The 27,354-nt window shown below is 40.9% G+C and overlaps 1 protein-coding gene across 1 annotated transcript; it reads right to left on the minus strand.

The window, feature by feature from the left end:
* Window positions 1-22,241: 22,241 nt before the first annotated feature.
* LOC138902618 (uncharacterized) lies at window positions 22,242-22,823 on the minus strand. Its single transcript, XM_070190502.1, has one exon. It carries the CDS (start codon window positions 22,821-22,823, stop codon window positions 22,242-22,244), a length of 582 nt encoding a protein of 193 aa, XP_070046603.1.
* Window positions 22,824-27,354: the final 4,531 nt, after the last annotated feature.

Raw genomic sequence — 27,354 nt, forward strand, 5'->3', positions numbered from 1 at the left:
TCTCTACTGCCTTTGGTTCACTGATCTTCATTCCCACATCATTGTATATAGATGTGATGGCATTTTTGCTGGCCCTAATCTTCATTTGTGAATAAAAGTACTTTAAATTGGAGTCCCCATGTGCAATCCAGCATGCTCTAGATTTTTTCCTTAGTATCTTCTCCTCTATTGAGCTCCATTTTTTCCAGTTTAATAATACATTGTTTCTCCTACTCAATCAGTAGCGGGTCAAAGGAAGTAGTGACTAGTGTTGCTTGGATACATTCTAAACTTTTAGCTTCTCTACATAGGAAGCCATGGATGTGTTCAGTCCCTTTTCTTCATCTTTTATTCTTTTAAGTTTCTACCAAATACTTGTCATTGGATCCCCTCTCACCTGTACTGGCCATACTCTATTTACAAGGGGTGAGAGTCTTGATGTTCTATTATAGCCATGTAGAGCTTGAAAGGCTTAAGATGAGTATTAATTCTTTTCCAAAAATAGATCAGGATGGGTGAGTGATCAGAGACCCTAGGGGTGAGATAATCAGCTTCCACATGCCCATATAACTGAGTCCACCTAAAGTTTCCAAAAGCCCAGTCTATTTTACTGTAAACTCTATTGCTTTCTTGTTATTTATTAGACCAGGTAAAGAAGCAACCCTTTGCTCTAAGTAGTGTTAACTGCGGGGAGTCAACACATTTCTTGAAATTTTGTACTTCACCTAGTGTAACTGGTTGTCCTATTCTGTCATTTGTACACAGGGCATTGTTAAAATCTCCACTGATAAGCCATGGTATTTGTATCTAAGCTCCTAGCATTTATAGGTCATGCCATAAAGTTTCCCTTTTCTGAGGTTTATTTCTAGCATAGATTACTATCAATGGTGCATGAAACTTTGCTGATGAGTTCTGTATACAGCAGTATATAAATTGTTCATGAGTTTTGAGGACCTTGACTATGAGATGAGATCTCCATAATAGCCAGATCCTACCATTTACTACCTGGACATAATTGCAGCAATAGCCCCAATATTTTGCCACTGTATTCAGAATCTTCCTTCCCTTTATTTCCTTAACTCTAGTTTCTAGACATCCAATGATATTTATTTTTTTCTTATTTTGAAAAAGCCTCAGCTCCTTCTGTTTATAGGGCTTATTCAGCCCCTAATGTTCCATGTGCACACTATCACGGGGGATGAAATGAAAGATCATTCCAAGACTTTTCCAGTCTTGAGGTACTAGGAACATAGTCAGCTAGGATCTCATGTCTATTTGCACTGAGCACTCCTTCATGTTGTTTTGACTGCTGCACTAGATCAGTAGGTTGCCTTTGATCAAGTCTGTTCTCACCATTCCTGGAGTATGTCTAGGAGGATCTGCAACAACTGATTTCTCTCTCTCATCACCAACTTTTTCCCGTGGAGCTTCCATATTGTTTGTAGGAGTTTCATTACCATGCTCTACAAGTTCTTTTGGCTTCCACTCTTGTACTACTTTTTTCTTCCTAGCCCTTCTTCTTCTTCTTTTTGGTGCCCGGAACTTTACCTTATCGGTGTGCTTCTGACTATTTTTCCAGCAATTATCCTCATTATGGCCAAAGTGATTGCAGTCCAAGCAGAACTTTGGCTTCCAATCATAAGCAATTTTTTGCTGGATAGTACCTGAAGGGGTATCAATGTCGACAGTCTCCACTAATTGGTTTTGTGATATCAACTTTCACTAGTACTCGAGCATAGGAAATTTTGTTGAGATCACCTGTGTATCTATTAATGTACTGCCCAATAAAACTTCCCAAAACTAGGTAGTACATAGTCATGAGCTCTAACTTAATACATAAAGATGTCTCAAAATACAATAGTTTTCGGTTATGTAGCAGTATAAATGTAAGGATGGGACTCCAAGAGACTGCGACGGTCATGCAGCTCTACCTTGAATCCTCACGGTCAATATAAGCACACACTCCCAAGGTCCGCTTCCACCACCACCTAAATCTGCACAAAAATATATAGAAGTATAGTATTAGTACACCACAATCGGTATCCAGTAAGTATCAAGACTAACCTCGGTGAAATAGTGATAAGGTTCATGTGATATTATGCTCACTAGTCAGATAACCTAACAATATATTAATAACTTACAACATATTATGTAACAAAAAACAATTTCCACAATCTCGTTAGAACATGTGATAAAAACTCAACGTAGAATAATACATCTTTGACAATAAATCATCAAATAGAAGTGGAGGCATATGATAGTATATTAGATTCAACTAACAACTCATTAAAATACAAGACAAAGTTTTAAGAAAATATGATATGATCAAAATATCATCCTCGTTTCGTCACATAAACATCATCAAGAGAATCACCCCAAAATCAACACAAAACATCATCAACAATGCTGCCCTTTTCGCCGCATAAGCAAATAACAATAAATGCCATCCTTATTTTGCTACATGTACATATCACCACCATTATTTTGCCATATGGGCAACCCAATATAAAGCCACCCCTATTTTCCCCATGGGCATAATGATAATAACAATTGCACGGCATAGACCTCGTGCCAACACCCAATCAATCCGCCCAACATGTCCACATGTACCACAATTGTCACAGAATAATAATGACAAATCTTCATCAAAGATATAAGCTCACAATTATCAAAAAGTGCACAAGGACATGACAATAATAAAATGTGGATGGGTGTTCAACATATAAAGCATGACTATAGCTAAATCAATTGTAGCGATCATGATCATGTAGTCACAAAGTGATTAAGCATGTTTCATATAAAACACATTCTCAAATTGAGGCATATTAATAGCTAAGGTCTGATCCTGTCATAAGCCACACATAGCACCCGAAATGAAAGATCATCACCTCATGTTCACGTAGCTTTTCACATATCACAAATAAATATTTAAGGCCAAATCCTAGGGGGTATTTTTTTCACACAAGGTTAGGCAAGATCCTTACCTCACACAAGCTAAATCAATACTTTTAAAACCCTTGCCTCTCGAATCGGCCTTCGAACAAGTCAAATCTACCTAAAACAACTCAATAACATCAAACAAGACTATAGGAATCAATTCCAAGTAATAAATCTCCAATCTTTATCAAATATCAAAAAGTCAACCCGGTCTCGCCTCCCGAAACCCAACAAAAGTCACAAGTCCCGATCACCTATTCCTATACGAGTTCAAATATGCAAGTTTCATCCAAATTCGACTCTGAATCGAGGTTCCAATCTCTATTTTCCTTTTAGAAACGTTTTGCCAAACCCTCGATTTTTCTCACTTAGATTCACAATTCAAATGCAAACATCAATGATGGAATCATGAATAATAATTAAATCCAAATAACGAATACTTACCCAATCCAAGTCTGTAAAAAGTGCCTTAAAAATTGCCCCAATCCGAGCTTTCAATCTCAAAATATGATAAAATAAAGCTAACTCTTGATAAAATATGTTTTGTCAAGAACTTTCGCTTCTGCGACCAACACTGTCACTTCAGCAGTGTTGCTTTTGTAACAACGAGATTACTTCTGCGAGTTTCACTTGACCCCTAACCTCTCGCTCCTGCATACACATATCCGCTTCTCCGGAGGTATCTTTGAACCTGTGTCCGCGCTTCTACACCCAGGCTGCCGTATCTGCAGACTTCCCTGCCCCAGCCATATTCCACTTCTGCGGATTTGCTCCACTTATCTGCGACATTGAACCTGTAGCCAAAGCTCCGCAGGTGCGACACACCAGAACCAGAACTGCCCAAAAACCTCAAAATGATTTGAAGCCCATCACAAACTCACACGAGGCCCCTGGGATGTCACGACCCAAAAATCCTAAACCGTCATGATGGAGCCTAACACACTTGCTAGGCAAGCCGGACATAACAATATTGAACCATAACAGTAAAAAAGAAGACAAAATAACATGAGTCCGAAACTTTAATATAGCACAATACCGCTAATGCATGATAAATCCCCCAGAAACTAGTAAATACAGAGTCATAAGCTCTAATACGGAAATACAAGTCTGAAATAACCAACTACAATACTGTCTGAAATAAAGACATGGTACATAAGAAAAGAGATGTCAAGACCGCGGACGAGAATACAGCTCTACCTTGGCTCTCGATACTCAGCTCAACAAGCAACTTCGCTACTGATGACTGGTCCCGACACCTGGATCTGCACAATTAAGTGCAGAATATAGTATTAGTACAACCGACCTAGTGTACTCAATAAGTAACAACACTAACCTTGGGCTGAAAGCAGTGACGAGCTCAGAAATAGTAGTCAAATGCCAATGTCAAATAATAGTAACAACTCAGAATATAAAGGGAAACAATAGAAACAGGTAGCTTAAGGATATTATGTTTAGCTTGTTCGCATTTTAGATAAACACACCTCAAAATACTCAATTTAATAGTGTTACACATAAGAGGCATTAACAACATGTGAGGAATCAAATAAGAAGTCCTGAGACAGAGATATCGTACACGGATATAGCATCATGACTGAGAACATGTGTACAATAAAGTAAATAGCTCTGAAATAGCAAGAATAGCCCTATCAAGTCTCTAACAAATAGCACATAGCCTACACATGATGTCTAACATGAATCACAGTTCAAATAACATAGCAAGTAAGGAAACATATGTATAATAAGATATGATAGCAAAACAGTTCCGGTAATAGTCTAAAAGCCACTTCAAATCAGGAACACATCTGTGCACATACACACGCCCATCACCTAGCGCATACGTCACCCAATACCTTCCAAATAAAGTAGTTTCCAGGGTTAAATGACTTCGAATCCAAATTTAGATATGTTACTTACCTCAAAGGGCGTAAATCAATAATCCAAAAACCCTTGCATCGCGGATAGGCCTCCGAGCGACTCGAATCTAGCCAAAGCAACTTAATACCATCAATAATAGCTATAGGAAACAATTCGAAAATATAAAGCTAAAGTCTTCAATCAAATATGCAAGGTCAACCCAAAACGTCAAACACCGAGCCCACACCTCGGATTCTAATAAAATTCACAAATTCCGAACACCCATTCAATTACGAGTCTAACCATACTAATTTCATCCAATTCCATTCACAAACATACCCCAAATCACCAAATTTCACCCTCCAATAACATAGTCTAAAATTCCCAAATTTCACTTCAAATTCACATAAACTAGGTGTAATAATCAATTGGTAATCAATATCTATCATTAAAAGTGATTAAAATTCACTTACCTCTTCAATTGTAGAAAACACCCTCTCAAAAATCGCCCTTAACCGAGCTCTACAAGTCCAAAATGAGAAAATTGACTCAAACCCTTATTTTTAACATCTCCCCAGCGATTAGCGCACATGCGGTCACTTAACCGCACTTGTTGTCCCGCTTCTGTAGAAAAGTTACTGCATCTGTGGCTTCCTCCAAAAGCCGACCTTCCTCTTCTGTGGAACATGGATCGCATCTGCGAGTCTGCTTCTACGGAATCTATCCGCATCTGTGGTCCCAAGACTTCCAGCAAACATCCTCTCATGCGGTCTTCATCGCGCTTCTGCGCATGCGCACCTGCGCCCAGTTGCCCCCATCTACGGAATCCCCTGCGTCCATCCAATTTCGTTTCTGGGCTCACCTACCCGCACATGCGGGCTCGTAGGTACGGAACATCCCTCACACCTGTGCCACTACCCAGCTCCAGCCAATCCCGCTCCTGCGACTACCAGGTCGCTTCTGCGTTCTCGCACCTACAGTCAAATCTACGCAAGTGCTGTTACACAAGACCTGAAACCATCAACCGTATGCTCACCTTTTGGGAAAAGTATTCCAAGAATAAATGGTGTATTAATCGCTTATGATTTTAACTTGTGTTTTGATTACTAATACGTATGTTCCACTCTTTGAAAGAAATTCAATGTGTTTAAGGCACTCATTACTAATGAATATAATGCTATAATTTCTAGAATGATCTATCTATTGATGTTTATGATAATGATCCTTAGAAGTAAAGAAATGAATGTGTGAAATATGAAATGCGGCCATCGTACCATGAATGAAGAACACTAGGTATGGCCAAGAGAGCCAACGAAATAAAGATCAACAAGTAATAAAGTGATAAGAAAGTATCATTCCCACGAGGATTTATGATCAACTATTGTCCAATCCAAGCTATTTATAAATTTAATGCTCAACTGAGTGTGAAGAAGATGGTTGTAATTTTTGTAAATATATTACTACGAACTAATAAGTAATCAATAAAATAAGATCGCAAGTAGAGCAAACAAACACTTAGATAGAATTTAAAGAGATTGTGATATTTCAGGGTTATGGGATTCACGTCTCTCTTGTTGTGTTTTTTCGGTTGATGTAATCACTTGTTATCTAATCTGTTGATTAGCATGGTTTATTATGCTCGCGAAGTTCTTTCGACGCTTCGCTCACCTATTCAAGCCAACCTACAACTATATGTCTATAGAATCAAACTTGACAAGAATGCATGTGTATTTCCTGGAACAATAACCAAGTAAGGCAATCTATTCTCTGATGCCGAATTCAAGAACTTACTCTATCCTATATGCAATCTATAATTCTCATTTTCAAGTTCAACTGTAAATTCGTAGATAGTACTCTATTGTTAGCTACGCAATAGAATAATTAAGTGAAAGATTAAATAAAGAAATTAATATGATAAAGTCAAGCAAAACAATCAACCGTCAAATTACAATAGTCAAGAACGACCCATAACCCCAGAACAATGAGGTTCTTAGCCACTCAGGTATATAACAATAACCAAAATATCATTTTTAAACATAAAAGCTATGAATACTAGATGAAGGATGGAAGAATCGATGAATTACATGCTCCCACGTGTTTCGTACTTGTGTTTCTCTCTCAAAGTGGTGTCACCCCCTCCACAATAGGTTTAGACTTTCTTTTATACGAGTTGGGGTGGCTTGGGTCGAAATAACCAAGTCCCAGGCAAAATAGGACTAATCCATGTCACCAGCGCTTAGGGTAGAGTGGTGCACTAGCCCCGGTGCTAGGAATTTTGTCATCTGTAAATTGCGCCACAGATAGCGCCACAAGCTAGTCTGGGCGCTATGTTGTGGCATTTTTTCCATTTTGTCCCTTTTTTGCTTCAATTCATACACCTTCGTCCCACATCGCATTCGAATGATTCCTACACATAAAAATACCATGAATTAGCACAAATTATTACATTACACATCCAAAATCTATGAAACATGAGTAAAATACGAGGCAATATGCATATAAATATACATACTTTAAGCTGAATATCAATAGTGTGCGTCTTAAGTCTGCCACAATCTATATGACTGTTCCGTCAATTTAAAAGTAGTCATGTCAACCCCGCTTGACTTCACCAAACCTTAACACACAAATACAGTGACATTGGTCCAAGAAACCATGTGCATCCTCAGAAGCCCCATCGGTGAAATGAGGAGGATGATACTTCTGAAACCTCTCTAACTTCTACGGCTCCTTAACCGACGCAATTGGCCCTTCCTCGGACTGAACCACAATCACGGGTTGCATCGGTGTAACACCCGGAGCCTGATCAACATGAGCCTGCTACTCTAGAGTATGTGTATCGGGGAGTCTGGACTCTTCCCCTAGCTTGTGAAGTAATTGGTTCAACCGGAATCAACTCTGCCTGAGCTAAAGTCCCAAACATGCTCAGAAAGTGTGCCAAGGTTTTCTGAAGTTGAAAGGTAGCAATAGGCCCCTCGGTTGGCTAATCCCCGATCGGAGTTATTGGTGGCTACTCGTTGCGGTCCTATCACGGTCCCTCGTTGTGGCGCATGCTTCGGCTCTTCCTCTGCCCTAGCCTCTAGCAACACCAGCCTTCGGGGCAGCATAATTAGCAATTGAAGCTCGTGCCCTCACCATCTGTGAGAGAATAGAAATACAAAGGCTCAAACTCCGAAATCAATAAATCTGCACGATAAGGAATGAAAGAAGTGAAAATTTTCTAATAGTTATGTAGCCTCTCAAAGATGAGCACAAGCGTCAGTGTACCGATCCGCAACACTTTACCAAACTTGTTAATGAGTCGTAGAACCTATAAATCTAGATCTCTGATACAAACTTATTATGACACAAATCCCACCAAAGGGGTCGTGATGGCACCTAGTCTCTAAGACTAGGTAATCCTATAACATAACGATATCAATCAAAAATATAACATCAAATGTAACAAAAACTACTAAAAGTTATAATACAGCCAAATGTGGATACAATAATCAACTTTCCAAAACCCGGTAGTACTGAGTCATAAGCTCTACATGGAATACATATCAAGTCTCCAAGAGTAAAATACTATTTGGAATACATAAACAATAGAAATAATGTAAAGAGGGTGACTCTAAGGCTTACGAACGGAACAACAGGTATGCCTTGAATTCTCCAATAAGCTCGAGCATGCCTCTCTATCCATCCACTCGATCAGAAGTACCTGGATCTGTAAAAAGTATGTGCAAAAGCATAGTACGATTATACCACAATCAATACCCAGTAAGTATTAAGACTAACCTCGATGAAGTAGTGACACGGTTCAAGTTATATGATACTCACTAGTCAAAAACCTATAAAAAAATATTAGTGAATATATATATATATATAGGAAGAACAATATCAACCATCTTGTAGAGTATGTGAGAACAACTCAATGTAGAAACTCTTTTTAGTCAACAAATCATCAAAGAATTGGGGCATGTAATAGCATGTTAATTAAACTAACAACTCACTAAAATACAAGGCGGAAGAGCTTAAGAAACATATAAGAAATCAAAATATCAACCCCGTTTCACACATAAACAAAATCAAGAAATGCACCCTAGAATTATCACATAACATCATCAACAATGACACCCTTATTTCGCCACATGCACATCAAAATGTATTGCCTCCCTTATGTCGCCGCATGCGCATATCACTACCTTTATACTCCACACAACATCAATCAACCCACACAACATGTCCACATATTCTACAATATCACAAAACAACAATACCTAAAGTTTCAACAGGTTAAAAGATCGCAGCTTAACAACAAAATGCGCAAGGGCATGACAATAACATAAACGTGCGGAGGAGTCACAAAGTGATTAGGCATGTTTTATATATAAACAACACAAATGTAGATCATATCAATATTATATGGACTAATCCGGTCATAAAACACACATACGCCCGTGTACACGCTCGTGACCTCGTGTATACGTCACCTTTCACATGAGATAAATAGGCAATTAAGGCGAAATCTTAAGGGGTATTCCTCCATACAAAGTTAGGCATCATATTTACCTCAAAAAAGATAATTCAATACTCCAAATATGCTTTTCCTTTAAAATTTACCTCCGCCCAACTCAAATTTGGCAAATAATGACTCAATAATATCAAATTATGCCAAAGATATCAATTCCAATACCCAATTCATGAAAAGTCAACCCCGGATACGCACGGTCAAAACCCGAGTCGAGGGATAGATCCCGAATACCCTTAAACTCACGAGTCCAAATATATAATTAGTTTTCAAAACCGAGTCCAAATCAACTCTCAAATCTCAAATTTTTATTTTTAGGAAAAGTTTTGCCAAAACCCAAATTTTCACTCATAGATTCATCAATTAGATACTAAATCAAAGATGAAATCAAGAAGAAATAATCAAATCCAAGTAAAACATACTTACCCAATCCAAGTGGGTGAAAATCACCTCAAACCGAGCTCCTAAACTCATAATATTAAATAATGAGTCTAAGTCCCGAAATCCCATCCAAAAACCCAGCTACATTCGAAAATGCGACAATCACAATTGCGACCATTGGATCACAAATGCAAACCAGGACTGCCTCAGGAAATGTCGCATATACGATCCTAGACTTCGCAAATGTGAAGTCCCACACTGTTACGTAACGTCGCAAAAGCGACCAAATGATCGCAAATGTAATCTACCCAGGCCCAGATACATTTCGCAATTGCGATCCTGGTTTATGAAAATGTGAAGCCTGCCATCCCTACCTACCTTTGCAATTGCGACTGGTACCTCGCAAATGCGAACTGGCTCTCATATTTGCGAGACCTGCAGCATCAGCAAAAGAAACTTAATCCAAACAGATCTGGAACAAGTCTGAAACTCACCCAAGCCCCCTGGGGATCCACACCAAACATCCACACAAGTATACGAACTCGCTCGCGAGCTCAAAACACCAAAATAACATTTGGAACCACAAATCCAACACCAAAACGCATCTAATTCACAATGAAACTCAAGAACTTCCAAAATCACAACCAAGCGTCTGATTCCAATCAATCCAACTCGAAATTAGATCAAACATTGCACTTGACCATACGGGCCTATTCCATGTTCCGAAACCAAAATCTAATCTGATAGCCACAAAGTCAACCCATGGTCAAACCTATGAAATTTCAAAACCTTCAAATTGCTAGCTTTCAGAAAAAAGAGCCAAGTCACCCTAGTAACCTAGGAATTCAATTCTGGCAATGCCTAATTCTAAAATTACCATACGAACCTATTAACCATCAAATCACCATTTTGGGGTCGTTTTTCACAAAAGTCAAAATTGGTCAATACTTCCAATTTAAGCTTCCAAACTACGAACCAAGTGTTCCAAATCAATGCAAAACCTTCTCTAAACAAAACCAACCATCCTCGTAAGTCACATAACCATAAATAAGCATACGGAAGCATATAGTAGGGCAAACGGGGCTCATACTCACAAAAAGACCGTCCGGGTCGTTACAATATGCTCTACACATGTCTATGTTATATATGATTTACACATGCCTATGTTGTATATTCCTTTACACATGCCTATGTGTATATTATTTTACACACCTTTATGTTACTGTTTAATTAAATTTTCATCACTTTTCTATCGAGTCTTGGTCGTACACAAATCACGCGGGGGTTGTCTTTTCACCCCTTCAAACCTTCCTTCAAAACTCTTTAGTTTCCGAGATTTGCATACAGGTTAACTACGTACCATCTCATAGTTGTACTTAACGTTTTCTCAAATTTAGGTAAATCTACTCTTAGAATTCCTAGGTTATTGTGCATATAATCTTGCAGCTTGCTTTAGTTAGATTAATTGTTTATATTCTTTGTTTGATATATTTTGTCTGTTAAATATTTTTAGTTGTTACATACTCTTTATCCATTATATATACCTCCAATTTGTTACCTACCACAAGGTTTTCTTTGTCTTACTACTTTGGTTGACTTGTATGAACCTTGAACCTTTCAAAAACACATACACACTCCTTTTTCATGACCATCTATCATAATCATACCATCATTTGGACTCTACCATCCTTTTAACAGACACTTCATGTCACGCCCCGACCTCGGGGAGCGCGACCGGTGCTCAACTGAAAAACCCTGGTCAAGCAAGCCTACTAGGTGCTTTCTACCTAAACTTACCCATGAATAAAGTGAAGATGTATTTCATTAATTAGACAATAAGAGGGTCACGTGAACAAAACAATTTTATTACCATTAGTTACTTCATTTATAATTCCCAAAATACATTACACATTCTTAGTTTGAAGTAGAACATGTGATACAAATACAACATCCTAGTTTGACTTCCCAACACTAATGTACAACCCACACTATGTCTACGGAGCCTCTAATAGAAACAAAAGAGTTCTATGATAGTGCCAGCAACAAGGCCTCATCTATACCTCAAAACACAATACATGAGGAATAAAAGATACATGACCCCCAAATAAAGTGGGGTTCACCAAGTCAGTTGAGAAGAAGGTGTACCGCTATCACTGATCAATGTCGCCTGCTGTGGAACCACCTGCATCCATTAAAGATGCAATGCCCCCGGCAAAAGGGACGTTAGTATATATGAAATATTACTATTATGTAAGACTAAATGCTCCCTCAATAGAACAAGTAACAATACAACAGGAAACAATCATAGGATCAAAATGAAATCTTAAAATAATACCAAAGCATCAAGTTAGGAGCAAGATAAGTTTTCAAGTGAATTTCAATATTGGGAAATCTTTAGTACCGATATACCACCATGCGTTTAGCACGGAATTCGATCACGGTCCGATCGGCTAGGCCGTCTCACACAAAGACATAGAATCACAATCACCACCATGTGCGTGGCATGGCTTCCGATCTCGACCCGATCGACTAGGCCGTCTCACCACAATGCTGTGTGGAGCGACATCACATTACTCTAGCAACCTCTCATCCCAATTAAGGGGAAACAATCTCAACACATTAATCTCATCCCATTTAAGGGGAATATCCTCAACACATCAGTTTGGGGATTTACCCCTCAATCATTCCTACACCAGCACGTGTTGTTTCGTGGTTAGGTTATTTCAACCTACCCTTCCTCGGTGACTAATGATACTCCAAAAATGTTTATTATATAAAGTATTTTTAGCTCATTTCATAATCTTTTACACATATTTTTATTTCATTGGCACTGGAGGCCACAAATGTAATATCATTCTTGGCACGTTGGCCGTATTTCATATTTCATGCTCACCCCTTTCACTTTCAAGAATCATCATGGATTATCAACAACAAGGCATTTCTAATTAAGACTTTAAGTACAAATATGAGAAATTAAGAGTCTTAGGCACATCGAGTTTTCTTCCACAATTTGGCACAATAACTTTCATTTGAAACACGACTTGAAGTCATAACATTTTAATACACAACCTATACTTTGAACACATTCTTGAAGGATAACATAATATGATAAGAGATTTCGGAACACATTTTGAACATATATATCTTGACACAAAGCTTATTCGAAATAATAAAATTTATAATGAATATCTTGAAACATGAGAAATAAGAACTTGGCCCATCAAACTTGAGACTTACGAGAACAACGTGGGATTCAATTCTAAGAGAGATATTTAGCCAACATACCTTGCTTGAGCTTTCCTTAATTTACTAAAATATTCCGGAAATATTAGCACCTTCAATCTATTAGAGAGATGACAAAATCGAGCGATAATTAGGAAGAGGTTCATGGGTTCTGCTCATTTAAGCATTTTATCAAATACTGCATGTGCCATTTTAACTACAAGGTTCTTGTACAAGATTTTCTTCACCCAACAACCAATACAATACCAAGAGTTTACCCATATTAACTCAATGACCTCCCCACCATCCTCACTGGTAGATGCATGCATAAATAACACTCTCATACCCAAGAATCACACACCCCATTACCCCTCTTTTACCCCAAATTCGAAATGGAAAGCTAGGGCTAGAACCTTACCTCTTTAGAAGATAAATTTGCAAGTTTTCCTAATGAATTCTCCAAGACTTGAGCAAGGATTGATGAACAAAATGCTTAGGGATTCTTCCTCTCTCTCTAGAGCACTCCCCTCTCTCTAAAACATCAATTGGAACCTTCAAAAATAACCCCGAAGGTTGTTTTATAAAAATGGGATCTGGTGAAAGTTTCCCAAACATAGGCTCACGAAGCCGGGTCTGCGGTCATAGACCGGACTGCAAAATGAATATGCGGCCCACAAAGGGGACCGCAAAAATAGTCCCAAAACTGGGTAGGCCTGGTCAAGTCTACGCCGTTATGCGGCCCGCAGAACGGTTATGCGGTTGCATAAAGCCCCGCGAAATCTCCCTCCAGAAATCTTCATGTTGGTTCTGCTACGGAATGTGCGGCCCGCAAAATGATTATGCGGCCGCATACTTGACTGCAAAATGATCTTAAAAAATTGGCTCGAGTTCTGTTGCACTCTGCGGCCGATCTACGGTCCGCTAAGAGGTTCTTTCGATCGCATAGTGGACCGCAGAAACGCCATGTCCTGCAAAATATTTTCTTCAATTCCCAGACGCACTGTACAACCCAAAACGATCGTACAAAAATTTTAGCCTATCTCGGCGCTACGAAACCTCGGGTTCTAGTAAACATTTATGGGGCCATACATCCTCCCCAGCTTAAGATCATTCGTCCTCGAATGAGGGTCAAAATCCACCATTATCATCCAATGTGATTCAACTCTTAATTCACACACCCACTGTTCCAAATATTTAACTAACTCCCCAAATCTCCAGAAATATTGGCAGAGTTTCCCCTATAACTAGGTCTATCCACCTGTCAGTGAATCCCAGAAATCAATCCTAACAGCATATACATAATCCAACGATGTAACATAACATGAAAATAACACCAACTGTGTCCTCATAAGCAATATATTACCAGAAAGGAAAACCCTTAGCATCAACTGTACAAGTGATACCTAATTCATAGAAGGTAAGCTCTTAGCATTTTTATAGAACACAACTACCTAAATACATAGTTATTCAAACAAATGAGGGTACTTTTTCTTCATCTCTTCCTCGGCTTCCCAGGTGGCCTCTTCAACTTGTTAGTTTCACCATAGCACTTTCACTGAGGCAATCTCTTTATTTCTCAGGTTTCAAACTTACCTATCAAGAATGGCCACTGGAATCTCTTCATAAGTCAATTCTTCATTAATCTCACTACTATCAACTAGAACAATGAGTGCAGGGTCTCAAACCACCTTCTTCATGATAGACACATGAAACATCGGGTGCACCAACGACATTCCCGGTGGTAGCTCAAGCCTGTAAGCTACCCGACCAATCTTCTGAATGATTTCGTACGCTCCGACATATCTCAGACTCAATTTCCCTTTCTTCCCAAACAACATTATATCCTTCATGGGGGAAACCTTCAAGAATACCCAATCATCCTCTTTGAACTCCAAATCCCTACGATGTACATCCAAATAGGACTTCTGATGACTCTGGGAAGTTTTCAACCATTACTTAATGATCTTAACCTTCTCCATAGCCTGATGCATGAGGTCTGGCCCTATCAAATCTGCTCCCCCAATCTCGAACCACGCAATGGGAGATCTACATCTCCTACCATATAGAGCCTCAAACGGTGCCATTTGAATGCTAGCATGGTAACTGTTTTTGTAGGCAAATTCTATGAGTGGAAAATGATCATCCTAGCTACCCTTGAAGTCAAGAACATAAGCATGGAACATATCCTCGAGCATCTAAATGGTCCGCTCTACCTGCCCGTCGGTTTGTGGATGAAAGGATGTACTAAGATTCACCTGAGTACCTAGACCTTGCTGGAATTTCCTCCAAAAGTTAGCTGTGAACTGTGCCCCTCGGTCTGAGATGATAGAAACCGAAGTGCCATGCAACATGACTATTTCCTTTATATACAACTGAGCATACTATTCCGTTGTGTCGGTAGCCTAATAGGTAAGAAGTGTACTAATTTTGTGAGTCGATCCACAATCACCCAAATCGAGTCAAATTTTCAAGGAGTGTGAGGGAGTCCTACCAGAAAATCCATATTGATCATCTCCTACTTCCACATTGGAATTTCTATCTCCTGTGCCGAACCATCGAGCCTTTGGTGTTCGGCCTTCACTTGCTGACAATTTGGACATCTTGCCACAAAGTCCGCTACATTTCTTTGCATATCATTCCATCAGTAGACTTCCATAAGATCATGATACATCTTTATAGAGCCTAGGTGCACGGAATACCTGGAATTGTGAGCCTCAGTCATGATTCTTTCCCGGAGACAATCTATATTTGGAACACATAATCATCCTTGGCACCTTAGTGTACCATCATGCTTTCCAAGAGAAAAAGCCCTCGTCTTATACCTATGAATCCCTTCCTTCAACTGTACCAATAACCGATCGTCATATTGCTTCTCCTTAACTTCCACAACAAGTGATGATTTAGCCCTAGTTTGCACAATCACCCCTCCTTCACTTGAATCCGTAAGACAAACTCCCAAACTAGCCAACCGATGAACCTCTTTGGCCAACGGCCTTTGATATGCCTCCAAGTGAGCCAAACTACCCATAGATTTCCTGCTAAGAGCATCCGCCACAATATTAGCCTTCACCGGATGATATAGGATATTGATATCATAGTCCTTGAGTAACTCAAGCCATCTTCTCTGCCTCATATTCAATTCCTTACGTTTGAAAATATATTGAAAGCTCTTATGGTCTGTGAATATATCCACATGGACCACATACAAATAATGATGCCAAATCTTTAACGCAAACACCACCGCAGCAAGTTATAAGTCATGTGTTGGATAGTTTTTCTCATGATTCTTGAGTTGCCTAGAAGCATAAGCGATCACCTTCTCATGTTGCATCAATACACACCAAGTGCGATCCTTGAAGCATCATAATATACCACAAACCTATATATACTCTCTAGTAGGGTCAACACTGGTGCCGTAGTCAATCTGGATTTCAACTCTTGGAAGCTCTTTTCACAAGCCTCTGACTATTAGAACTTAACTGACCATTAGTCAACAGAGACGCAAGAGTAGAGAACCCCTACACAAACTTCATGTAATACCCAGCTAAGCCCAAGAAACTATGAATCTCCGTTGGAGTTGTAGGTCTAGGCCAATTCTTCATAGCTGCAATCTTCTGAGGATCAACCTTAATTCCTTCTCTGGAGATGACATGACCCAAGAATGTGATAGATTCAAGCAAAAGTTCACACTTCGAAAACTTCGCATACAACTTGTGTTGATATAGGGTCTGCAGAACAACCCTAAGATGATCGGCATGGCCCTATCGACTTTGTGAATAAACAAGAATATCTTCAATGAACACTATCACAAATGAGTCGAGAAAAGGCTTGAAGACTCGATTCATATGATCCATGAAAGTTATCGGGGCATTCGTTAGCCCAAACGACATCACCAGGAACTCAAAGTGCCCATACCTGGTCCTGAAAGCTTTTTTCGGATTATGCTACTCCCTGATTTTCAATTGGTGGTACCCATACCTTATTTTGGAGAAGTACTTAGCACCCTGCAATTAGTCAAACAAGTCATCTATCCTTGGCAGTGGGTACTTCTTCTTGATCATGACCTTGTTGAGCAGTCGGTAGTCGATACACATCCTCAATGACCCATCTTTCTTCCTTACAAAGAGAATCGGTATGCCCCAAGGTGACACCCTCGGCCAGATTAAACCCTTCTCTAACAAATCCTACAACTGCTATTTTAGTTCCATCAATTCAGCCAGTGCCATTATGTAGGGTGGAATGGATATAGGCTACGTGCCTGGCATCACATCAATTTCAAAATCAATTTCCCTATCGGGTGGGATTCTAGGAAGCTCATCAGGAAAGACCTCCATAAATTTATTCATAACTGGCACCGAATAAAGTGTAGGTGCCTCAGCATCGGTGTCCGTAACCCGGACTAAATGGTAAATACACCCCTTGTTGACCAACTTCATGGACTTAAGGTAAGAAATAAACCTACCCTTTGGCACCACATCATTCCCTTTCCATTCAATAACTGGCTCATTTGGAAATTCAAATCTAACGGTTCTGGTTCGGCAAATCAAGCTTGGCAAAACATGAATAAATCCAGTCCATCCCCATTATTACATTAAGGTCAATCATCCCTAATTCAATGAGATCGGTCGTGGTGTCCCGACCATGCACCATGACAACACACTCCCTATAAACCCGCGCGGCCACAATTGACTCACCAACCAGAGTAGATATAGAGAACGGCTCATAAAGTCATTCAAATTCTATACCAAATTCCATAGCAACATAAGGAGTTACGTAGAACTATGTGGAACCAGGATCAATAAGCGCATATACTTTATGAGATTGGACAGGCAATATACATGTGACAACATCTGGAGAAGTCTCTAAACTGTGGCAACCCCTCATAGCATAAAAATGACTGGATCCCCCCAAACTCTATGCACCACCCCTAGCTGCACCATGCACTTTGGGTGTTGGATTGCCTAGAGCTGGAAGAGGTGTTGCGGATGTACTAGCTGCAGAATTGGCTGGTTGTGCCGTACCCCTGCCCTCACTCTAGCGGGACGAACGGCAATCCCTCTGAATGTGACCCCTCATATCACACCCATAGCATAGGGGTAGGTCCATGTAGCAGACCCCTAAGTGCATCTTCCCACACCTAGGGCATGGGGACCTCCACTACTGCTAGAATCTCCCACCACGCCGACCCTGCGGGTAAGATCCTCTGTTGCCCTGACTGGGTCTGAAGCGACTCCGTTGCTGCTAACCGGGCCCTAATGGTTGTACGTTGACTGAAGACTGAGCAAACAAATGAGATGGCCCTGATGACCCTCCCCTAAATGCTAACATACCACCACCATCAGAAGAACTACACAAGTTGCTCGCGGACCGAGCCTTATTGCTACCATCTCGTTCCATTCTACTCTTCCATTTGCAAGTCTATGTGGCTTGAGCAAATGCCACCATATTCCTATAGTTCATATAAGAAATCAAGGCAGTGGTAGCGGACTCATTAATAACTAAGGGGATGAGGTCCTGCACAAATCGGCGCACTCTACCCTCCATTGTGGGTAACATATAAATAACATACTTGGACAGGCATGCAAATCTCATATGGTACTCCCACACACTCAGGCTACCTTGTTTCAGGCTCTCAAACTCAGTGACATGGGCTGCCTTAGTCTCGGCAGGCAAGAAATGATCAATGAAGGCATCAACAAACTCACTCCACAGTGTCGGAGGGCTCCCCTCCTCACGGGACTCCTCCTACAGCTCAAACCAAGAATATGGAACATATTTCAGGCGGTAGGAAGCCAACTCCACTATTTCCATCTCAGTAGCACGCATAACTCGGAGAGTCTTGTGCATCCCATCAATGAAGTCCTTATGGAAGTAGCAGAATCCCTTTGTTGGCTGGAAGAAACAAATGAAATATTCGATCTCTGGTCCTGTGAAGACACTATCCGAACCAACATCTGTATGGCTCCCCTAAGGTCCCCATCAAAAACTTGGTTACTACTTCACCGAGGCTAGTCAAGATACTTACTGAGTACATAGAGTCGGTTGTACTCATGCTACACTTTTGCACCTTGCGTGTAGATATTCAGTGATGAGCGACTGGAGAGTTCATAGGCCTAGCATTGAAGATGTACCAGCACCCCAGATACTAGGTACCATTTGTTCGTGGTAGTTTAGCATTTATATTTCTATTTATGTAGATTTCAAACAGATGATGTATATTTCGTCAAACTATAGTTGTACTCTTATTCTTAATAACTCGTGAATTCTACTACCTATCCATGGGATGGTTTAATTGAACTCTTTTAGATATTTCATTCATTATCTCTGTTTGATTCTCTTTATATAAGTGACTTATACTATGGGCAAATCTAACGGATTGGTTTAGGTGCCATAGCGACTAAGTGTGATTTTGGGTCGTGATAGAAGTTATTGCCATGGCGTATGAGTTATGAGGTACATTGTATGCTTACATATTGGGTGAATAATTATGCTTTGATGCAGCTTATTGAGATTGATACAATGTATATATTTAAGAACCCGTCTTAGAATGAGCTCCGAAAGTTAGAATTTGGTCCTATGGATTCATAAACTAACGTTGAAGGAAGAAATTTTAGTCCAGATTGTGTAATGGTCTTATGTGGTTTGAGGTCTCATGATATAGCCAATGGGTATGTGTATGATAATTTATTTAGTGATTTGGCAACTTTGAAACGATTCTTGGCACGTTCGAGGATGAACGTATGCTTAAGCGAGAGAGAATGTAACGACCTGACCCGTCATTTTTAGCTTTAGCGCTTTGTTCAGGGGTTTAAGACCTTGAGTAGCTTCACATTATGCATTATGACTTGCGTGTATAGTTGGTATTTATTTTCGAAAGGTTCAGAGTTGATTTGGAAGAATAATTCTATATTCGAAAACTTTAAGTTGAAATAGCTGACCAAGGCTTGACTTTTGAGTAAACAACGTCCAAATCAGGATTGATGGTTTTAATAGGTTCTTATTGTGATTTTTTGACTTGGGCGTATGTTCGTATTTGAATTTGGATGTTCTTAGAAGGTTTTGACTCTATTCGGCAAAAGTTGGCAATTTGAAGAATTTGAGAGTTCACATGTTTGACCGGGAGTTGACTTTGATGTTATCGGGTTCGAATTGTTGTTCCCGAAGTTGGAATAGGTTCATTATGTAATTTTAGACTTGTGTGAAATGTTTGGGTTCATTTTGGATTGGTTAGTCTTGAATCGGACTTTTGGTTCGAAGTTGGAAGTTTATGAACTTGAGAGATTGATCTTGATTGACGATTCTTGATTTTGATGTTATTTGTTGCTTTTGAGACTTTGAATAAATTTGGTTAACATATTTGGACTTGTTGGTATGATTGGACGAGGTCCCGAGGGGCTCAGGTGTGATTCGAGGTGGTTTCAGATCATTTTGAACCACTTTAAGATGGTTGAATTCATGGTGTTTATTCATTGTGTTCGCGGTGATGAGGTCGTGTTCGTGAAGCATTGTGGTCAGACAAGGTTTTGGCCATCGTGTTCGTGTGGGAAGCTTCGTGTTCGTGAATGCTTGGGCAGTGTGGACCTTCACATAGGACACATCGCGTTCGTGTAGCATAGCTGGACTGGAGGCAGATTGACCTTTGCGATCGCGACATTAGTACCGCAATCACGTAGGGTACTGTTGTGCAGTCATATAAGTTGTCATTTTCGGACTTTGAATTTAATTTATCATATTTTGAGATTGGGAGCTCGGATGTAGGCAATGTTGTAGGTGATTTTAACCACTTGGATTATATAAGTGTTCTTGACTCGGATTTGATTATTATTCATGATTATTTCTTTGATTTCTGCATTGAATTGGCGAATCTAATAGAGAAAAGTTGAGGTTTTTGGAAAAACCTTTCTAAAGTGAAAGAAATGGAGATTTGAACCCCGATTTGTTGTCGGTTTTGGATGAAACATGTATATTTAGACTCGTATTTGAATGGGTAATCGGGATTTGCGGCTTTTTTCGGGTTCCATAAAGCGAGGCTTGGTTGACTTTCCCTATTTGTACAAAGATTGAAGCTTTCTTGTTTGGGGTTGTTTCCTGTGGCATTATTTGATATTTTTGAGTTGTTTTTTGGTAGGTTCAAGCCGTTCGGAGGTCGATTCGTGCGGGAAGGTATTTTTTTTAGTATTGATTTGGCTTGTTTGAAGTAAGTAGCTTGCCTAGCCATGGTTTAATTTGGCTTTTTTGAAGTAAGTAGCTTGCCTAGCTTATCGGCGTGTTGTCGACCACATCTATAATTTGGAGGCTCCTTGGACATTTAAGAATAATACCATTCTTTGATGTTCTAGATCGTGCGATAGAGCTGATTGTAAGACTGTTGCTCCTTTAACTCGTGCATTGTTCTAATTTTCAGTATATAGCGCCTAAGAAGAAGGCAAGAACTGGCCAGAGAGCCGATGTCACCCCATGAGTGGCAGTTATTCTATACCTGATGATGCGGGTGAACACCCGAGGGGTGAGGCTATTCCCCCAACTACTACACCGCGTGATTCGACTACTCATGCTCAGACTGCACCAATTCCTACACCCACTGAAGGGTGCAATGATTTCTCTAACTGATATTCCAGTTTCCCTCCAGCCCCAGCTTCTAGTCAATTTCAATTCGAATCGCATGCAAGGCACCCCGGACCCCATCCAGACACACCAACCAGTCCTAAACACAATATAAACTTACTCGAAGCCTCAAATCACATCAAACAACACCAAATCTAGGAACCGCACATCAATTCAAGCCTAATGAACTTCCATCTTCTAAAACCAATGTCGAACCATATCAAATCAACTCCGAATGACCTCAAATTTTGCACACTAGTCCCAAATGAAACAACAGACCTATTCCAACTCCCGGAACCAAAATCCGAACCCAGTATCAACAAATGTAACTCTCGGTTAAACCTCTCAACCTTCCAAAACGTCAACTTTCCAACTTTCACCAAAGCGTCAAATCAATATCCGGACATATGTCTAAGTCCAAAATCATCATACAAAGCTATTGGAACCATCAAAACAAAATTCTAGAGTCGTCTACACAAAAGTCAAACTCCGGTCAACCCTTTCAACTTATGCCTTCAACTTTGGGACTAAGTGTCCTAATTCACTCTAAAACTTTAATGAAACCAATCCAATAACCCTGCCAAGTCACATAACAACAAATAAACATAGAAGAGGCAATAAATAGGGGAACGGGGCTACAATGCACAAAATGACTGGTCGGGTCGTTACATTCCCCCCTCTTAAACAAACGTTCGTCCTCGAACGGGTCTAGAATCATACCTGAAGCCTCAAATAGGTATGGATATGCGCTCTATATCTCCTGCTCAGCCTCCTCAGCTGGCTTGCATCTCCACTTAACCTTCATTGAAGCTATATTCTTTGACCTCAACTTCCAAACCGACCGACCCAAAATAGCCACCGGCTCCACATCATAAGTCAAATCCCCATCTAACTGAACCGTTCTGAAGTCCAAGACATGAGATGGATCACCATAATACTTCCGTAGCATAGAAACATGAAATACTAGGTGAACACCCGATAGGCTAGGTGGCAAGGCAAGTCTGTCGGCCACCTTTGCAATCCTCTCAAGCACCTCAAAAGGGCCAATATATCGAGGGCTTAACTTGAACTTCTTCCCAAACCTCATTACACCCTTCATGGGAGAAAATCTGAGCAAGACCTTCTCACCCACCATGTATGCAATATCACGAACCTTCCTATCAGCGAAACTCTTCTGCCTGGACAGAGCTATGTGTAGCCGCTCCTGGATCAACTTAACCTTCTCCATAGTAGCACAGACCAAATCAGTGCCCAACAACCTAGCCTCCCAAGGCTCAAACCAACCAATTGGAGAATGACATCTCCTCCCATATATGGCCTCATAATGAGCCATATGGGTACTTGACTTAAAGTTGTTGTTGTAGGCGAACTCTACTAACGGAAGAAATGGATCCCATGAACCTCTGAAATCCATAACATAGGTATGTAACATATCCTCCAATATCTGAATTGTGCACTCAGACTGCCCGTTCGTCTAAGGATGGAATGCAGTACTCAACCTAACCAGTGTGCCTAACTCTCGCTGCATTACTCTCCAAAACTGCGGTGTGAACTGTGAGTCTCAGTCAGAAATGATGGAAATGGGCACGCCATGCAAGCGGATAATCTCTCGGATGTATATATGATCCAACCGCTCTAAAGAATAGGAAATCATCACTGGAATAAAGTGTGTTGAATTAGTCAACCAGACCATAATGACCTAAACTGCGTCCAATTTCTTCAAGTTCCGTGGTAAGCCTACCACAAAATCCATAGTGATGCGCTCCCACTTCCACTCCGGTATCTCTAGACTCTGAGTAAACCCTCCCGGTTTTTGATGCTCATACTTCACCTATTGACAATTTAAACACCGAGAGACATAAGCAACAATATCTTTCTTCATTATCTGCCACGAATAGTGTTGTTTCAAGTCACGATACATCTTCGTGACACCTGGGTGAATGGAATGGCGGGAACTGTGAGCCTCCTCAAGTATCAAATCTCTCAACCCATACACATTTAGAACACAAACCCGACCTTGAAGTCGCATAACACCATCATCACCAATCACAATCTCCTTGGCACCACCCCGTTGCACCGTGTCCTTTAACACCAACAAGTGAGGATCATCAAACTGGCGAGCCTTGATACACTCCAACAAAGATTATTGAGCCACAACGCAAGCAAGAACTTGACTAGGATCTGAAACATCCAATCTCACAAACTGATTGGCCAAAGCCTGAACATCCATGGCTAGTGGCCTATCTGCTACCGGTAAATATGCCAAACTGCTCATACTCTCAACCTTCCTACTCAATGCATCGGCCACTACATTGGCCTTCCCCGAATGATATAATATAGTGATATCATAGTCTTTCAGCAAGTCTAACCATCTCTGTTGCCGCAAATTAAGATCCTTTTGCTAGAACAGGTGCTGGAGATTCCGATGGTTGGCATAGACCTCACAATGAACACTGTACAGATAGTGCCTCCAAATCTTTGATGCGTGAACAATAGCTGACAACTCTAGGTCATGCACATGGTAATTATTCTCATGAACCTTCAACTGCCGAGACACGTAGGCAATCATAATACATGGTGTAAGATACTGAACCCGTAGGCAACACCAACATTGGGGCTTTAGTCAACATAGTCTTAAGCTTCTGAAAGCTCACCTCACACTCCTCAGACCATCAAAAAGGAGAATCCTTCTAGGTCAATCTAGTCAAAGATGCAACAATGGATGAAAACCCCTCCACAAAGCAGCAATAATAGCCTGCCAAACCAAGAAAACTCCAAATCTGAGTAGCTGAAGACGATCTAGACCAACTCTGAACTGCCTCAATCTTCTTCAGATCTACCTTGATCCCCTCACTAGACACCACGTGGCCGAAGAACGCCACCAAATCAAGACAAAACTCACACTTGGAGAATATAACATATAACTTCTTCTCCTTGAAGGTCTGGAGTACGATCCTCAGATGCTGCTCATGATCCTCCTCTCTGCGTGGGTACACCAATATATCATCAATGAGTACTATGATGAAAGAATCAATATATGGATGGAACACGCTGTTCATCAGGGGCATAAAGGTTGTTGGGGCATTGGTCAGCGCAAACGACATCACTAAAAGCTCGTAGTGCCCAAAGCAGGTCTTGGACGTCGTCTCAAATCAATCTTCGAGAACACTCTAGCACCCTAAAGCTTGTGCTAGAGTGTACTTGTTCTTAATTATAACTTTGTTTGGCTGCCTGTAGTCAATACACATCCTCATGTTACCATCCTTCTTCTTCACAAATAGAACCGGTGCACCCTAAGGTGACACACTAGGCCTGATGAAGCCCTTATCAAGCAATTCCTGAAGTTGATCCTTTAACTCCTTCAATTCCGCTAGTGCCATGTGATACTGTGGAATAGAAATAGGCTGGGTGCCCAGCACCAGATCAATAACAACATCAATGTCCCTATCATGTGGTATGCCCGACAAGTCTGCAGGAAATACGTCTGGGAAGTCTCTCACTACCGGAGCTGACTCAACGGTCGCAGTATCAGCACTAACATCCCTCACGAACATCCCTTCTCAACCATCCGTTGAGCCTAAAAATGTGAAATACTCTGCTAGGAACATATTCCAGGGAGCCTCTCCACTCTAATCTCGGTACCTCCAACATCGCCAACGTCACGGTCTTAGCATGACAATCAAGAATAACATGACATGGGGACAACCAATCCATGCCCAATATCACGCCAAAATTAACCATGATAAGCATTAGAAGATCAACTCTCATCTCACAACCCCAATAGTTACCACACACAACCGGTACACACAGTCCACAATAATAGAATCACCTACCAGCATAGATACATGAACATACGTAACTAAAGAATCACAGGGCCTATCCAAATAACGAGCAAAGTACTATGACATATATGAATAAGTGGAACCAGGATCAAATGACATTGAAGCATACCTATGGCATACTAAAATAATATCTGTGATCACAACATCAGAAGCAACTGCCTATGGACTAGCGAGAAAAGCATAGCATCGGGGTTAACCGCCGCATGTCTGACCTCCCCCTCTGGGAGACCTCAACCCGTGTGACCTACACCCCGAGCTGGCTGAGCGATTAGTGCAGCAATTGGTGCAGGGACCATAGACTAGCCTCCCTACTGCACTGGACCTCTATAACGACAGGGACAATACTTCCTCATATAACCCAACTCTCCACAATCGTAACAACCTCGAGCCGAAAATGACGGTGGGGCCTGAGTTGGAAAAAGAGAACTAGAATAACCACTGGAAGAATCGATACTGATAAACCTTGAACTGATAGAGCACAGTACGAGCTTTGAGCTGGAAGTGAACTGAAAGATGATTGAACCGAACAAGTACTATATGAACCATGACTAGCTGATGCACCACTATGAACTGGGCAAGCCATCTGAGCGGACCTGAAAGGATGACCTCTACTGTGATGTGACTGACCTCCAGATGAGGTAAAACTGAAACCACCTAAAACATGGGGCCTCTTTCCCTCTCAGGCCTCGCGCTCAAGCACCTAGCAATATCGACCACTTGGTTAAACCTAGCATTTGTCTCAACCTCATGAGCCAGACTGTAACGTAAAGCATAGTTGAGGCCATCAATGAACCTCTTGATCCTCTCTCTCTCTCTCTCTCTCTCTAGGTGGGAACCAACCACATAGCATGACGGGCCAAATTCGCGAATCTCATCTCATATTGAGTCAAAGTCATATCCCCATGGCGTAGCTTCTCAAAATCTCTACGAGTCTGTGGGACAAACTTCTCTATGAAGAGAACTGAGAATGCATGCCACGTAAGTGGCGTTGTGCCAACTGGCCTGCTCAACTCATAGGCCTGCCACCATCTGTAGTCTCCAAAATACTTGTTGTGCGAAGAATCTACTGACACCAGTGTAGAAAAGCCTGAGTATCCTCTAACTCCTATCGCTGAACTCTAGAGGCTTATGCCTCCTAAACCACTCCAATCTCTTCTGCTCCTCATCACTTATAGGTGGACCAACATCAGCCCGAGCAACAGCAAATAACTGAACTTGCAATACACCTGGCGTCTGGTGACCATAAGCTAGCTACTCTGGAATATGGGCTAAAGGAGTCTGGGCACCTCCCCCAGGGTATGAGGTGGCTGGTGCAGCAAGAATCGAAACCTCCTGAGCCAGGCTCGTGCAGCAGCCAAAATTTGGACCAAGGCCTCCCGAAGGCCAGGAATAACAATGGGCACTGCTGGTGCCTAAGCTAGTCCCACCAGCTCAACAACATCCGGTACCTACTTCTCAGCTGGAGCAACCGATGTCTCTACAGGTGCTGCTCTAGCTGTAGTACGAGCCATACCTCACCCTCTACCGTGACCCTAGCCTCTCGCGGACCTAACTGGTGGTACTGGTGGCCGTCCGCCTAATCCGATCGCACGTGTCCTCACCATCTATGAAAGAATAGGGGAGTCAAGTTTCAAACTTCGGAAATAACAAATTCGCACGACAAGAATGAAAGAAAGTGATGTTTCCTAACAGTTCGGTAGCCTCTCAAAGATAAGTACAAACTTCTCCGTACCGATTTGCAAGACTACTAAACTTGCTCATGACTCGTAATACCTATGAACCTAGGGATCTGATACTAACTTGTCACTACCTAAAAATCCTAACCCGTCATGATGGTGCCTAACACACTTGTTAGGCAAGCCAGAAATAACAATAATGAACCATAATAGTAAACAAATAAGACATAAATAACATGAGTCTGAAACATTAATATAGCACAATACCACTAATGCATGATAAATCCCCCTGAAACTAGTAAATATAGAGTCATGAGCTCTAATACGAAAATACATGTCTAAAATA

Source organism: Nicotiana tomentosiformis, chromosome 12 (genome assembly GCF_000390325.3).
Source record: "Nicotiana tomentosiformis chromosome 12, ASM39032v3, whole genome shotgun sequence".
NCBI classification, from domain to species: domain Eukaryota; kingdom Viridiplantae; phylum Streptophyta; class Magnoliopsida; order Solanales; family Solanaceae; genus Nicotiana; species Nicotiana tomentosiformis.

What these genes read in the sequence shown, in the direction of transcription:
- LOC138902618 (XM_070190502.1), bottom strand. Translation starts at nt 22,823, where the DNA reads ATGGCTCATTATGAGGCCATATATGGGAGGAGATGTCATTCTCCAATT.